The sequence below is a fragment of the Equus quagga genome, chromosome 7, assembly GCF_021613505.1.
Source record: "Equus quagga isolate Etosha38 chromosome 7, UCLA_HA_Equagga_1.0, whole genome shotgun sequence".
Taxonomy (NCBI): domain Eukaryota; kingdom Metazoa; phylum Chordata; class Mammalia; order Perissodactyla; family Equidae; genus Equus; species Equus quagga.
The window spans coordinates 47,134,526-47,150,670 of record NC_060273.1 but is presented as its reverse complement, the minus strand read 5'-3'; the positions used below and the strand labels follow the sequence as shown (position 1 = coordinate 47,150,670).

The 16,145-nt window shown below is 39.6% G+C and overlaps 1 protein-coding gene across 6 annotated transcripts in view; it reads left to right on the top strand.

The window, feature by feature from the left end:
* The window catches only part of NSD1 (nuclear receptor binding SET domain protein 1), a 164,196-nt gene that overhangs the window by 123,846 nt on the left and 24,205 nt on the right, over positions 1 to 16,145 (top strand). For all 6 annotated transcript variants that reach the window (XM_046667133.1, XM_046667136.1, XM_046667132.1 and 3 more), the window contains 5 exons: positions 942 to 1,060; positions 2,012 to 2,155; positions 5,211 to 5,334; positions 11,747 to 11,947; positions 13,454 to 13,633. In XM_046667133.1, coding sequence (XP_046523089.1) covers positions 942 to 1,060; positions 2,012 to 2,155; positions 5,211 to 5,334; positions 11,747 to 11,947; positions 13,454 to 13,633 — 768 coding nt within the window. The remainder of the gene's footprint in view (positions 1 to 941; positions 1,061 to 2,011; positions 2,156 to 5,210; positions 5,335 to 11,746; positions 11,948 to 13,453; positions 13,634 to 16,145) is intronic.

The following is a 16,145-nucleotide window of genomic DNA, read 5'->3' as shown; positions in this document are numbered from 1 at the left end:
TTATCCTGGAACATTTTATGCAATATCTCTTTATATCTTGTATGTTCCTTTTGATGTTTCTATAGCAAAGAGTTGAAATATGTATAATAGAAAATGAGGAAGAAACTGGAATTTCATTTTGTAAATGTGCCACATTAGACCATGTATTGATTTTACATTGTTGGATGTTTAAGGTAGTAGTACTACTGCAGAAGTATTCTGTAAGCCACTAAGTGTATTGGGGGAGGTCTCTGCCCCACTCCTATAAGCCAGATCTTTCTTTTTTTTTTTTTCCTGCTTTTTCTCCCTAATCCTCCCCGGTGCATAGTTGCATATTTTAGTTGTGGGTCCTTCTAGTTGTGGCATGTGGGATAACGCCTCAGCATGGTCTGACGAGCGGTGCCATGTCTGCGCCCAGGATTTGAACCGGTGAAACTCTGGGCCACTGAAGTGGAGCGTGCGAACTTAACCACTCGGCCACGGGGCCATCCCACCAAATCTTAGATATTTCAGCTTTTCATCTTAATCCTTAAATCATATAGTGATATCATTACTTTCTTTAATCATGGAGAGCAGATTTTAGTATCTTTTCCTACTAAATGCATTTTCTCCCCATCTATAGGATATTGAAATACTTTGAGGAACTAGAAAATCTTTCATTTCAGTTATAAAAATGAAATTGCTTTAATAACCTACCTATACATTTACTGTATAATCTCTATGAGGCAGAATTTATATAGTTATATGTAGCTGTTTCTTCAACTCATTGTATAATCATCGGTAAGTCTCTTTCCTTTTCTGCTTTTGTTTTCCTCATCTACAAAATTGGAGAATTAAACAGATTTTGAGGTTGTTTTTTACTCTATCATTCCACAGTTCTTTGATGTCCCTTTAGTTGAGGATAGGAGTTCTTGGCCATGTGCGTGATTAGCCAGCAGGTAACACTTGTTTTCCTGTCATAGGCACTACCAAGATATTTGATAAACCAAGGAAGCGAAAACGACAGAGGCATGCTACAGCCAAGGTGCATTGTAAAAAAGTGAAAAATGACGACTCATCAAAAGAAACCACAAGTTCAGAGGTATTACTCAGTTCCTCATCTTTTGACCTTCCAAATCGAAGCTACTTTTCACAGTTGAGGCCACATCCCTCTTTCCCTTGAGTTTATTGAGGAATAATGTTCTACTGAAACAGCTAATAGCTGTAAGGAATCTTGGAGCAAAAGGAGAGCCTGATCCTAGTGAAAATAAGTCAAGTCACATATGGCAGCTGTGGGTATGACCTTTTTAAAACATCACATCCTATGTTCTTAAGTGTCAGATGAAATATACAACTGTTTCATCATGAAGTAAACTTTTTCTAAAACCAGAGAGTACATTATCAAGTAACCCTGTGATCTGAGTGAACTTGGACATTGCCCTTTAAAAGTTGAGACTGCTGCTATTAAAAGGGAAAACTCATTTGCTTATTTCTTGAGACCATCAACTGCTTAATTTTAGTATAATGTTTATAAACATTGGCTTTTAGGAAACAAAGATGGATTTAAAACCGTTTCCTTGCAGAGCATCAGTGCAGTCATTGATGCTATAGCTGGCTTTCCAACTCAGGTTAGAAGAGAATTAGAACAAGTCAGGTCAGCATCACACATTATGATACAGAATGTTTCTATCCAGGACAATTTGAATAGAATGCCCGAAGTGGGCATTATTTAGGAAACACTGATCTTGGAAGGACAAATAAGTAATCAAATAAACTTAAGAATGTTTTCTCTCCCTTAGTGAAACCTTAAAATGGAACAGCTCAAAAAGTTCCAGTGGAACAGCCTCAGAGCAGTTAGTGGCAGGGCATGAGGCGCCCACTACCCGCCCAATCACAGCAGGGTTAGAACTAACATTGCATGCAGTCCGCCCGCGTGATTGGCTGAACATCTGTAAGTGCTTAATGGCTAGACAAATAGCAGCCCAGAGGGAGGGGGTCAGATGGAGGAGACATGAATAATACAGATGTGGGACATTATTTTTTTCTCTGTAAGGGAGAACTGATGACACACAGGACGGCTGCAAGCCCCAAGGAGCCTGTTGAGGATGGTGTAGAAAATGAACACGGGATGACTGCGTCTAAAAAACTACAGGGTGAACGAGGCGGAGGAGCTGCGCTCAAAGAGAATGTTTGTCAGGTAGAAAATATTACCCACTTGCATTTTGATTGCATGCTTGTCTTTGAAGAGAAGTTTTCTCCATACCCAGTCATGGTTAGAATAAAAATTCTCTTGGATGATTCCAGTCGAGTCCCTTCCTTTAAGGATTTTTTTTCACTTTTTTTTTTTGGAGGAAGATTAGCCCTGAGCTAACATTCATCCTCATGTTCCTCTACTTTATATGTGGGATGCCTACCATAGCATGGTGTGCCAAGCGGTGCCAAGTCCGCACCCAGGATCTGAACTGGTGAACCCTGGGCTGCAGAAGTGGATCGTGCGAATTTAACCACTGTGCCACCGGGCCAGCCCCCTTCCTTTAAGGATTTAACTCTTCTCCCTCCCCACAAAAAGAGAAAGGAAGAGAAATATTTACTGTTGGTCAACCATTTGCCCTTGTTACCCTTGAGTAGATGACCTGAAGCAGGTCTGAGACGGGAGAGATGATCTCTGGTTGCTCAAAGATCATTTTCCTGTACTCTCATGGTGTGAGAATCTTTGGGTTTCTAAGGAATTTTTCAACAGTAATTTAAGCTTTGAGATTTTTTTTTTTTTTGCTTTAAAGTAGTGACTTCAGAGAACCTACCACTTACATTTTTCTATTTATTTAATAAACATTTATATAATGTTTCCTTACTATGTGTCAAGTATTGTTCTAATCACTTTGTTACATCATTTACTCATCATAACAATCTCAATGTAGATTACCATTATTATCCCCTTTTTATAGATGAGGAAACCGAGGCACAGAGGTGTTAAATAGCTTGCTTACAATCACAGAGCGAAGTCAGGATTCAAACTCAGGCAATCTGGGTTTAGAGTCTTAACCACAACTATGTTTTATTGCCTCTCTGTGAGATGTGACTCTACTTTATTGTTGTTAAAGAGCCTTTGTCTGATTTGGGAGTAGAGTCAATTAGATGGATGCTTTGATTATGTTCTTTTTTTATGGTCTTGATTTATCTTTGTAAATTCTTAAAAGCTGGCATATAAAAAGTTGAAGATATTTGTTTTACTATTTTTTTCTCTAATTGCAACAGCTAAAAATTAAAATTAACCCAGGCCCAGAATTTGTTATTATGGTCTATATAATTCCAACTAAGTTTCCTTTTCTGTTCATTTTTGCTGTTATATAAAGAAGGTTGGTCACATTCAGACTGGCTCCCAAACACAATGTTAATCTGCAGGGACTGTTATGCCCACAAAGATTATCAAGAAAAATTGATGAAGGATGTGGTGACCGTCTGGTCCTGGCTTGTTTGGATCAGTCTTTGTTTAAATCTCTTGTCTTTCTGTGATTTATTAATAGTGCCTCCTTTCACTCTCAAGTGTCCCAGTTTGAAAGATGACTTAGGGGCTGGCCTGGTGGTGCAGTGGTTAAGTGCGCACGTTCTGCTTCAGCGGCCTGGGGTTCGCCAGTTCAGATCACAGGTGCGGACATGGCACTGCTTGATGAGCCATGCTGTGGTAGGCGTCCCACATATAAAGTAGAGGAAGATGGGCACAGATGTTAGCTCAGGGCCAGTCTTCCTCAGTGAAAAGAGGAGGATTGGCAGGAGTTCGATCTGCGCTAATCTTCCTCAAAAAAAAAAAAAAATTACATGATCATCCCAATTAAAAGGTTAGTCCATAACATTTGGTTAATGTGAAAAATTTATTTTCCATATATACTATAATTGAAATTTTCCTGTTTAAGTTATGAAAGTGAATTTGTTTGTTGTACATTAAAACTGATGTCACTGGTACCCTAAATACATAAAACAAAATAGACAATATTTATGCTATCTGTCAGTTTTTATGTGTGAATAGTGGATAATGGGAGAGCCAAACATGTGAGACTAGCTCAGACTACAGGGTGATTCAGCCCTCTTGATCCCTGAATACCTGTGACCTTTTTTCCCCAAAGCTCTCCTACTCACTTGTTTATTTAAGGTTTGATGTTAAGTGGCCAAGACCTGTTCTATTTCTTTGAGTTCCTGAAGATGTTAAATTTGCCTACCCACCTTTCCCCTTTCTTGTCTTACAGAGTAAGTATAAGACTTCTTCATTTTTAGCATTTTTCTGCCAATCACTATGAGGAAACAAGTCAGGATATTAGAGGAGTGAAAAGTAACAAATGTTGGGAATTTGCAGGATTTTCATAAATCTTAGTGTTTTCAAAGCAACAGGTGCAGATCATTGCTTCCTAAGGCCCTATCCTAAGTGACACTGTCTTAGATGAGATCATCTCAGAAAAGTAGTCTCTCTGAGATGGTCCTAGATGTATCTGAAGGGTTGTTTAAACCTTGAGTGGATCCCTTTTGTGACTGTTATGATCCAAGTCTACCTAGCCCGTATCTCTTGCTTGAACCATTCCAGTAGCCTCCTTGATTGTCTCTGCTTCTATTCTCACCTTTCTACTCTTGAACTCATTTTCCATGTAGCAGTCAGAATGATCTGTTTTAAATGAATACCTGATTTCAGCCTACTCTTGGTAAAGCTCTCTAATGGCTCACCGTTGCAATTAGAATAAAATCTGAAACTCTCTACCATAATCTGTGAGGCCGCACATCAGGCTGTTGTTGTCTCTTTCTCACCTCATCTTCTGCCACTTCTAACTTGTTCACTTTAGTCCAATGACACTGGGTTTCCTTGTGATTCTCAGACATGCCATGGTTTCACCTGCCTGTGGACTTTCTGTGCTTGCTGACTTCCTGATCCTTCCTTCAGGTCATGTGAGCCTAGTCTGAGAGACTGTTCCTAATCGCTCAATACAAAGTAGCTATTTGGGTTCTCTGCCTAATGCTTGTCTGATAGTTTTCCTGTTTATTGAAATTTCTACTTGTATTTCTTTCCTTAGAATATAAGAACCATGAGAGCCAGGGACCTTGTGGTTCCTGGCATATAGGAGGTAATAATGAAATATTGGCTTAATGAATGGTGAGATTTCTTATTTCTTGCAGAGCTGTTTCTTAATCTTTGCCTTCATGAGGGCCTTCTGCTTGGGATTTTTTAAAAACCTTTTTCTATACACGATCTGTTTTCTTTCCCTTAACAGAACTGTGAGAAACTTGGTGAACTGCTGTTATGTGAGGCTCAGTGCTGTGGGGCTTTCCACCTTGAGTGCCTTGGATTAAATGAGATGCCCAGAGGAAAATTTATCTGCAATGAATGTCGCACAGGTAAAGTAGATATAGAAGGGTCTTCTTCCAGAGGGTCTTCTTTGAGTTTTAAGTTTTTCAGGGAAAAAACATTCATTGGAGACACTATTTTGTGGCAATACTGGGCTGGTTGTTATAGACACAGAGATGGGTGTTGTGCGATCTTTGCCCTCAGAAAAGCATACCAAATAAATAATGAATATATAGCATTAATGTAGTGCAAAAAGTGTTGTAGTGAGATCCATTTAAAGCGCTGTGTGGGGCCAGGTTGGTGGCGTAGTGCTTAAGTTCGCACATTCTGCTTTGGTGGCCCAGGGCTCACGGGTTCAGATCCCTGGCACGGACCTACACACCACTCATCAAGCCATGCTGTGGCAGTGTCCCACATACAAAATAGGGGAAGACTGGCACAGATGTTAGCTCATGGCCATTCTTCTTCACCAAAAAACAAATAAATAAATAAAATTGCTGTGTGAAGATAGATGAGGCAATGACACAAGAAAGATATTTGAGTTTGCCTTTAAGAGAGAAATACAAATTGGTGTTGGATGGGGAAGGACAGAGGTCCAGTAATGAAAGTATGGATTATTTGGGTAACAGGAAGCATAGGTCAGTGTGTTAGAGTTTAGGATGTTTTAGGCAGGAGGAATTGGTAGTAACGAGGAGAGCTTTTGGGTTACTGGTGATGTTTTCACATTTGGTGATCTGAGTGGTGATTACGTAAGTGTGTTCCATGATTATTCATGAACTATACAGTTAGTATGTGTGTACTTTTCTGTGTATATATCATATGTCAATAAAACTGTTTGCCAAAAAAAGAAAGATATTTTGGGAGAGTTATAATATACAGATCTGGTCAGAAACTAGGAATGGTTAGATGAGATCAACCTGTAAAGCACCTCATAGGCTGTGCTAAGGAGATTGTTCTATTTTCAGTTTTATGTATGATGTTACAGCGTTTAAGCAGTGAAGAAATGAGGGCTGAAGGTATAGATCTTATGCTCTTAAATCGTTAAAACCATAGGTATAGGGACTGGCCTGGTGGCTCAGCGGTTAAGTGCGCATGTTCTGCTTCCGTGGCCCGGGGTTCACTGGTTCGGATCCCAGGTGTGGACATGGCACGATTTGGCGAGCCATGCTATGGTAGGCATCTCGCATTTAAAGTAGAAGAAGATGGGCACGGGTGTGAGCTCAGGGCCAGTCTTCCTCAGCAAAAAAAAAAGAGGAGGATTGGCAGCAGATGTTAGCTCAGGGCTAATCTTCATCAAAAAAAACCAAAAAAACCACAGGTGTGGATATGGTGCTGCCCAAAGAGAAAGCATGTGTAGAATGAGAAGAGAGCCAAAGACAGTACCTGGGGTTACCTATTTAAAGGAGCTGCTGCAGGGTGAGGAGGAGCTTGTCAAAGAATGTGAAGCCATGGGAGTGAGGTGTCATCAGAGGGACAGATATGGCAAAGAGACCAAGGAGGTTCTGGAGTGACAAGAGGCTGTTGTATTTGGCAGTTCGAAAGTGCTTGACTTTTTGCCAGAGGGTGCCACCCTAAACCACTGTGAATGGGTAGCAGTATACGCTGTTTCCTACAGAAGCTTGGTTTCAATGGAAAAGAGAGCAGTAGCTGAAGGGAGGATATTGTAGGGTCAAGAGGAAGAACATGCTGAGTGTTTGTAGGATGAAGGTTAAGAACCGTGTACAGAAATAAATTTCCACAACAGGAGAGGGAATAAATGGTGGACTACAGTCATACAAACAGGAGAGGATAATCTTGAAGAGATGGAAAGGTAAAACGGGAATGTATCTTGGAGCTGTGAGGCAGAAGGAGGAAGCTGAAGAAGTTTTTTCTTGTCTTGGTGAGAATGATGGGAAAAGGTAATTATTTCTAACTTGAAGGGAAGAGTATAGATTTAGCCCCTGTTGGAAACAAGAGACCAAATTAACTTGTGTTTGTAAATAGACAGCCATGTCAGATTTATTTCATCTTTTTGCCAGCACTTTTAGCAGTGTGGGAATGAAAGCTGGAAGACACAATAGTTGTGGGGTTATTTTGCCTTCTGCACAGTTGGGCTTTTGATCCTTATGGGAAATATTTCCCTCCAGCTCTGTAAATGAAATTTAGAAAAAACTTTTAGGTATGTGCATATCTTTATCATCCTAGTCTTAGAAAGATCTTCTTTCCTTTTGTGCCACTGATATCGTTTTGCTAGTATTATCTTTATTATGATGTGGTAACATGTTAATCTAAGGGAAAACTATTTTGTAAAAAATCAACTTTGTTGAAATATAATTTACATGCTTAAATGCACCCATTTTAATGTATGTTTTGATAAAATTTATACACCCATATAACCACAACCACAATGAAGATTTAGAACATTTCCATCACTCCGGAATGTTCCCTCGTGCTCAGTCCCAGTCAATCCTTACGCACTCCCCCAGATTCAGGCAAATAGTTATCTGCTTTCTGTTACTACACATTAGATTTATCTTTTTTAGAGTTTCATATAAGTGGAATCAAAGTATATGTAAATTTTTGTGTCTGGCTCAGCATAATGTTTTTGAGACTCATTTATGTTAATGTGTATATCAGTAGTTCATTCTCTTTCTTAAAACAGCTTTACTGAGGTATAATTGATGTATAGTAAACTGCACAAAGTGTACAATTTGATGAGTTTTGACAATTATGTGTGTGTACATATACCTATGAAATCATCACTCAGGATAATTTTTTTGAGATTCCACAACGTTGTGGGTATGAGAGTTCATTCCTTTTTCTTGTTGAGTCATACTCCATTGTATGGATATATCACAGTTTATTTATCCATTCATCTATTGATGTACATTTGGGTTGTTCTCAGCTTGGGTATTATAATAAAGCTGCTGTGAACATATGCAAGTCTTTGTATGGACACATCTTCTTTTCTCTTGTGTAAATACCTAACAATAGAATGGCTGCATCATATGGCAGGTAATGTTTAACTTTTTAAGAAACATCCAAATGGTTTTCCAAAGTGTTTGTACCATTTTACATTGCCATCAGCAATGTATGAGAGTTTCAGTTCTTCCACATCTTCATCAGTGGTTGGTACTGTCAGTCTTTTTAATTTTAGCCATTCTGACAGATGTGTAATGGTAGCTCATTGTGGTTTTAATGTGCATTTTCCTAATGCAGGATGGTATTGCACATCTTTTTATGTGCTTATTTGCCATCTTCTTTGATGAAGTGTGTAAGTCTTTTTTTTTTTTTTTTTTTTGGGGAAGTTTCGCCGGGGGGAAAATTTTTGTTGCCAATCCTTCCCTTTTTAATCTTGAGGAAGATTAGCCCTCAGTTAACATCTGTGCCAGTCTTCCTCCACTTTATATGTGGGTCGCTGCCACAGCATGGCTGATGATTGGTATAGGTCTGTGCCTGGCATCTGGACCTGTGAACTTAGGCCACCGAAATGGAATGTGCCCAACTCAACCGCTATGCCATGGGGCCACCCCTCCCTCCCTTTTTTTCTTTTTTTAATTGGGTTATTTTCTTACTATCAAGTTTTAAGAGTTCTTTATATGTTTTCTGGGTATAAGTCATTTTTTTCTTTGCGAGAAAGATTCGCCCTGAGCTAACATCTGTGCCACTCTTCCTCCACTTTGTATGTGGAATGGCTTCACAGCATGGCTGATGAGCAGAGTTAGGTCCGCACCCAGGATCTGAACCCACAAACCTGGGCTGCTGAAGCAGAGCATGGGGAACATTAACCACTCGGCCATGGGGCCAACCCCTGGATACAAGTCGTTTATCAGATACCTACTTACTTTTCAAATTATTCTCCCAATCTATGGCTTGTTTTTTTTGTTCCTTCTTTCTTTCTTTCTTTCTTTTTTTTGAGGAAGATCAGCCCTGAGTTAACATCTGCTGCCAATCCTCCTCTTTTTGCTGAGGAAGACTGGGCCCTGAGCCGATCTGTTCCCATCTTCCTCGACTTTATATGTAGGACGCCTACCACAGCATGGCTTGCCAAGCGGTGCCATGTCCACACTCGGTATCCGAACCAGCGAACCCTGGGCCACCAAAGCAGAATGTGTGCGCTTAACTGCTGTGCCACCAGGCTGGCCCTTCTTTTTCATTTTCTTAATGGTGTCTTTTCAAGAGCAGTTTTTAGTTTTGATTAAGTCCAATTTAATCTTACTCTTTTGCAAAGATTCTCTTTGCTTTCTTCTTTTACAGTTTTAGGTTCACCATTTAGGTCTATTGTATATTTTGAATTAATTTTTGTACATGATGTGAGGTAAGGAGAAATTATTATTTTTGAGGATAGGAAATTTTATCCTAGTTTTAGTAAAGATGAATACAGTAGGAATTAGGGAGTCATTTCCTATTGCTTGTGGCTCATCCTGCTTTCCTACAGTATGGTAACCACACTATTTTAGGTTACTGCAGTTTAATATTTGCTACCGGTTATTCAGCATCAGGCAGTAGTTTGCTTCTTTCCAAATACATATTTTAAATTTTTTCCTAAAAGTCATTGTTATCTGGGGTTGATCTCACTGTTCATAGATGAGATAGGGTTTTTTTTGTTTTTGCTGAGGAAGATTTGTGCTGAGCTAACATTTGTTGCCAATGTTCCTCTTCTTGTATGTGAGCTGCTGCCACAGAATAGCCACTGACAAGTGGTGTAGGTCCATACCCAGGAACTGAACCCTGGCCGCCAAAGCAAAGCATGCTGAACTTCACCACTTGGCCAGCCAGGCTGGCCCAAGATGGGTTATTTTAATGAGCTTGTATTTCCAGCAAGTGTTGGAGGCAGGATTCAAGTTCAGGTCTGTCTTTCAAGCCGTGGCTCTTTCTCCTACATCATATTGCTTTCCAGAGAGAGGTAGGTTTTTCTTTTCTTAAACTTTTTGTTGCAGAAGTCCTCAGACATACACAAAGGTAGAGAGAACAGTGTAAGGAACCCCCATGTATTCATCACTCAGCTTCAGGAGTTATCAACGTTCTGCCTCTTTTTACTCTTACAGTTCAAAAGGTCTTTCTAACAGTTACAATTTTTAAAAAATCGTCCAATATGTAGCAAAATGATACAGTAACCCCTACATGTCATCTACTACCCAGTCTCATTTTCAAATTTTTGCACTTTTCTCAAAGATGTCTTTTTATAGTGTTTTGAATAAAGATCCAAATAAGGCCCCTGTATTGTATTTTTTGATAGGTCTCTTAAATTTCTCTTAATCTACAACAGTACTATGTGCTTCACTCTATTTTTTAATGTCATTTGTGGAGACAGTGGTCATTTGTCTTGCTAAATGTTCCACATTCTAAATTTGGTTGATTGCACCCTCGTGGTGTTCTTTTAACGTCTTCCTCTATCTTCTGTATTTCCTAGAAACTTGTGGTTAGATCTAGAGGCTCCGTTACTTTAAGGGCAGTTTTCTTTTGGCAAGAAGGCTTCATAGACGACGTACACTTCCTATTGCATTATGTCAGCAAGCACCTGTTGTCAGACTTTCCCACTTACTAGTGATAATGAAGATCGTGCAGTGGGTTCATATTGTCACCTAATCAATCTCTTATAAAGTTCCTCATTGTGATATTGTGATTTATATTAAGAAATATATATTCTGTCTTTGTCCAATTTCTGGCAGAGCTCCTAAAACCCTTGGAATTTTGTAAGTGGTGAGGGCAATAAAGTTGTCTTTTGTGTGTCTTTTGTTATGTTAATAGTGACCCTTGAAAGCATCTTAGGATGAGGGCTGGTTTCCTGGAGAACCAACCTTGTGATTAAATGGTTGGAACTTTCAGTCCTACCACCCTGACCTCTGGGGGAGATGACAGGGCTGGGTGTTGAATCTGCCCCCAGTGGCCAGTGATTTAATCAATCATGTCTGTGTAATGAGACTTCCATCAAAACCCGAAAGGATGGAGTTTGGAGAGCTTCCTGGTTGGTGAACATGTGGGGTTTCCGGGAGAGCGGCGCTTGGAGAGAACCTGAAATCTTCATGCCCTTTCCCTGTACCTTGCCCTATAAATCTCTTCCATCGGGCTGTTCCTGAGTTATATCCTTTTCTAATAAACTGGTGATCTAGTAAGTAAAATGTTTCTCTGAGTTCTGTGAGCTGCTCTAGCAGGTTAATTGAACTCAAGGAGGGGCTTCTGGGAACCTCTGAGTTATAGCTAATGGGTCAGAAGTACAGGTGACAACGTGGCCTGGAGACTGTTGTCTGAAGAGGGGAGGCAATCTTGTAGAAGTGAGCCCTTAACCTGTGGGATCTGAATTGAGTTGAATTGTAGGACACCCAGCTGGTGTTGGAGAATTGCTTGGTGGTGTTGGATCCCCCCTCCTTCATGTTGGAATTTGATACAAAATTGTGTACTCACTAACTTTTCACCTAGTGGTTTAGCATTGGGTGAATTCTTGAATTGGTATTAATTTGTTGCCTTCTTTCTGTTTCCCAGGAATCCATACCTGTTTTGTTTGTAAGCAGAGTGGGGAAGATGTTAAAAGGTGCCTTCTGCCCTTGTGCGGAAAGTTTTACCATGAAGAGTGTGTCCAGAAGTACCCACCCACTGTCATGCAAAACAAGGGCTTCCGGTGTTCCCTCCACATCTGTATAACCTGCCATGCTGCTAATCCAGCCAGTGTTTCTGCGTCTAAAGGTATGGGTTTCTCATGTGGACCAATCTAATGCTAGAACCTTGGTTTCATTGCCAGTGAATATTTACAGATGCAATCTGGCTTGTCTTTTTGTGGCCTCGCTAGATTTGAGTCCCAGTATTTTACATGAGAGAGAGGAGAGTAATGGACTAGTTCAGTAGTCACCACATTGTATTCTGTGGAGCTCCGGCATTATTTAAATATTCGGATTTTCTGTGAGATTTAGTTTTAAAAAGTAGGGGCTGGCCCAGTGGCATAGTGGTTAAAATTCATACACTCCACTCTGGCGGTCCAGGGTTCACAAGTTTGGATCCCAGGTGTGGACCTACACACTGTTGGTCAAACCATGCTGTGGGGGCATCCCACATACAAAGTAGAGGAAGATTGGCACAGATGTTAGCTCAGGACCAATCTTCCTCACCAAAAAAGCAAAGAAAAAAAATTCTGCTGCGTGTTTTCCTCCCCCTACTCTGTTAGACCAAAGTGTATTTTTCTCCTGTGGGCCCGTTATATCTATTGTTGTCAGATGTACTATCATACAGACATGTATGTAGTGCAGAATTGAAGTTTTTGTTTTGTGTTGATTTGTTTTATCTTCTAAAATGGAAAGTCCTATGCTGAAAGTTTTTTTCTGCTTCATGGTTAGGTTGCGAGCTGTGGTTCCCCAAACTGTCTCTGGGTATAGGTAAACTTAAGTTTTTAAATCTGTTTCCACTGGGGAAAAATAATTTCTTTCTGTTCAATAATAGTGGATTTCTTAGTGATGTTCCTAAAAGCCAAATATTGTCTCTCTGCTGTTAAATGCTGTGTGCCTTAAGAGTTCCCACTTCTCTCATAGGGGATTGAGCAGGAAAAATTTAGCAGTGTTGGCTTTTCTTTTAATCAGACTGGCAATATCTTTTGTAAGATGATCTCCTGCTGCTGTAGATCTCGTCAGGTAGTTTAACTTGCTTGATCAAAATTGCAGTTTAACCCTCATCTCCCTTCCCCTTTTCAGTTGCTATTGTAGATTGTCTTTAGGTGCTTTAGTAATGGTTTTTAGGTAGTGAAGTTAGAGGGTATATATTTCACCTGGAAGGGGTGGAGTGGTTTATTTACCTGAAGGGCTGTAAGAATCACAGAGTACCAGGCAACAAAAGCAAGCATTAGAATTTCCTCCCAGCTGGGCTTTTATTCTGATTGTGCGTACCCAGCCCCCCATTTAGTTTGCTGATGATTCCAGGTTTCCTAGGAGTCAGGGCACTGGTTTGAGTAGGGCTTTCCTTGGTGAAGCAGGCTCACTTGCAGTTGTGGGATCTGACTCCTTGTGGTGACTTATCTCATAGCGCCCATCTGAGCTTTTCATAGTGAATTGGGTGTTTCAGATCCCTTTTCTTAGTAGTGCTTCCTTCTATTTGTGACGTTTTGTCAGCCAGCAAATACACTTGAATAACTAACATTGTTTTTATATTTAATCTCTTTGTTTTTCTTTTCTGCCTACTTGATTTTCCTGCTTCTTATATTTTTAGGTCGTCTGATGCGCTGTGTCCGCTGCCCTGTGGCATACCATGCCAATGACTTTTGCCTGGCTGCCGGGTCAAAGATCCTTGCGTCTAATAGTATCATCTGCCCTAATCACTTTACCCCCAGGCGAGGTTGCCGAAATCATGAGCATGTTAATGTTAGCTGGTGTTTTGTATGCTCAGAAGGTAAGACAAAGATATGACTTCTTGATGTAAATAATCTAAAAACAGATTAATACAATATTTTAATTGCAACAAAAGTAGTTTCTTCACATTGCCACTAGATGAACTGTTGAGAAGTGATGTCTTGAATTAATGATAAGATACCAGAACTTTTAAACTTGGTTTTGTTCCCCAATAGGGAGAGGTTTCATTTTTGTTAGTTTGAATAATGGTACGGTTTTTATTAAAATGATACACAACTGAAACAATGAAGAAAAAGGCAAGAGAAAGGCCAGGAGAAGACAAAATCATCCTTGGAAAATGGGGCAATGTGGTCAAATGGTACAAACTTCCAGTGATAAGATGAATAAGTTTGGGGGATGTAAGGTACAGCATGGTAACTATAGTTAACAATATTGTATATTTGAAAGTTGCTAAGAGAGTAGGTCTTAAAGGTTCTCACCACCAAAAAAAAAATTTGTAACTATGTGAGGTGTTGGGTGTCTTATCTAACCTTATTGTGGTAATCATTTCACACACTATATATATATCAAGTCATTATGTTGTACACTTTAAACTTACACAGGGGCCAGCCTGGTGCACATGTTCCGCTTTGGCGGCCTGGGGTTCGCCGGTTCGGATCCCAGGTGAGGACATGGCCCCACTTGGCAAGCCATGCTGTGGTAGACATCCCACATAGAAAAAATAGAGGAAGATGGGCATGGCTGTTAGCTCAGGGCTAGTCTTCCTCAGTGAAAAGAGGAGGATTGGCGGCAGATGTTAGCTTAGGGCTAATCTTCCTCAAAAAAAGAAAAAAAAACAAAACACAAACCTTACACAATGTTGTATGTCAATTAATATCTCAGTAAAGCTGGGGCGAAAAGAAAAAAACTGGAGGTAAAAAAATAAAATAAGAAATAAGTAAAAAACAAACCCCAAGTCCCACCATCAGAAGAAGCCATTGCTTAATAGTAAGTGATATTACTCCAGACATCTGTGCACATAAGCAGATAGAAGGGGTAGATATCTGGATAGAAACAATTACAGAAGATGGTATTATCGTATAGTTGTGTTTTGTTTTTTTTAACTCAATTTTACATGAATTTAAAGGGAGGAAAATGGGAAAGTGAAAGAATTAGTGAACTTCTGTTAAATGTTTCCTTACTGTAAGGGATATTAGTTCCTAAAGTATCTTCTAAAGTGGAGGAAAATAAGTTTTTTATCTTTATCTTTTTTTTTTCAATTTAAAACGTACTTCTCCTTTACAACAGGGTCACTGTTATCCTTCTTGTGCATTTTCTTTCCTTTCCTTTCCTCACAGCCTGACTTTTGCTCTTTGTGTTAAGTAGAGGATTTAGTCACCAGTCTGTTCACTGTGGTGCTCATAGTTTTGAATTCCATATTTGAAATTTCCTCTTGGTTGGCTAAACTTCTAAGAAGCACCCATATGAGCTATAATTCTTTGCTTGAGGCTATTCTTTGTTTGTGTCTGTACTAGAAGCACCTGTTGGGTGAGTATAAAATGTTTAGGCTACAAGTTCCTTTTCCAAAACTGTTGTGGACATTGCTTCACTATCTTCTGGTGTTGAGGGTGGCACCAGTTCTCTGATTCAGTTTCTTCCTTTTCAAATGACTAATTTTGTTGATTACTAATTTGGGGGGAATAATTTACCTGATTTTTCTGTTTTTGAATATGTACTTATTGACAGTGGAATTTCATGGAAACTTGGATGCTTATGAACGTTCTGAGGGACTAACTTTAAAAAAGAGTCAACATGTAATTGAATGAGCAGCCTTTTTGAGAAATTTGGATATACTAAGTAGTGCTAAAGCTAAAGAATAAGTTTTATGACTGCTTTCTATGATTGAAAATGGTCCATTTGGACATGTTTTTTGTACTCTTAAGGTTTATGTAACATGACAATCTAAAGAAAAGATATACCTTTTGACTAGTGTTAAAAAGCAAAATTCAGCTGAGTTTTTGAAGATCTAATTGGCTGCATTGGGCGATTCATCAATCAGGTAGAATCTGATCTAGCAAGCAGAGAGGGATACTCCCAAGGAGGTGTACAAATGGAAGGTGTTTATAGGAAGAAGGCAGGGGCCAGGGAAGTATTAGCAAAAGAAAAGAAAAAGACTATTTTTAGCCCAGGACATCTGTTTTGTTTGGGGAAGGGTTTTATTATGTAGATTGTCCCTTTTTCCTCTGAGGGATGGAGAGGGCCTAAGTGAAAGATTGCCTCATTGGTACTGACCAGAAAATTCCAGATTGGTTGATTAAGATTTACATTCCTGGGAGAGCTTGAAATTGCATTTAAGTTAGGTATTAAATCTAGGTTTGGTTTTATGGACTTTAGCACAAGTGATGCCATTTTGGGCTTGTGGTTTTTCTTTAACACTATTGATGCGGGGTCGGTGAGCCGAGGAGTCGAAAGAAAGATTTCTTAGACTCTTAAGATCTGGCAGTAGTGCTCTTTTATTTAGAGAATAGTGTAGAATAGCATGGGGACAGGACCCATGGGCAGTCAGAGCTTCT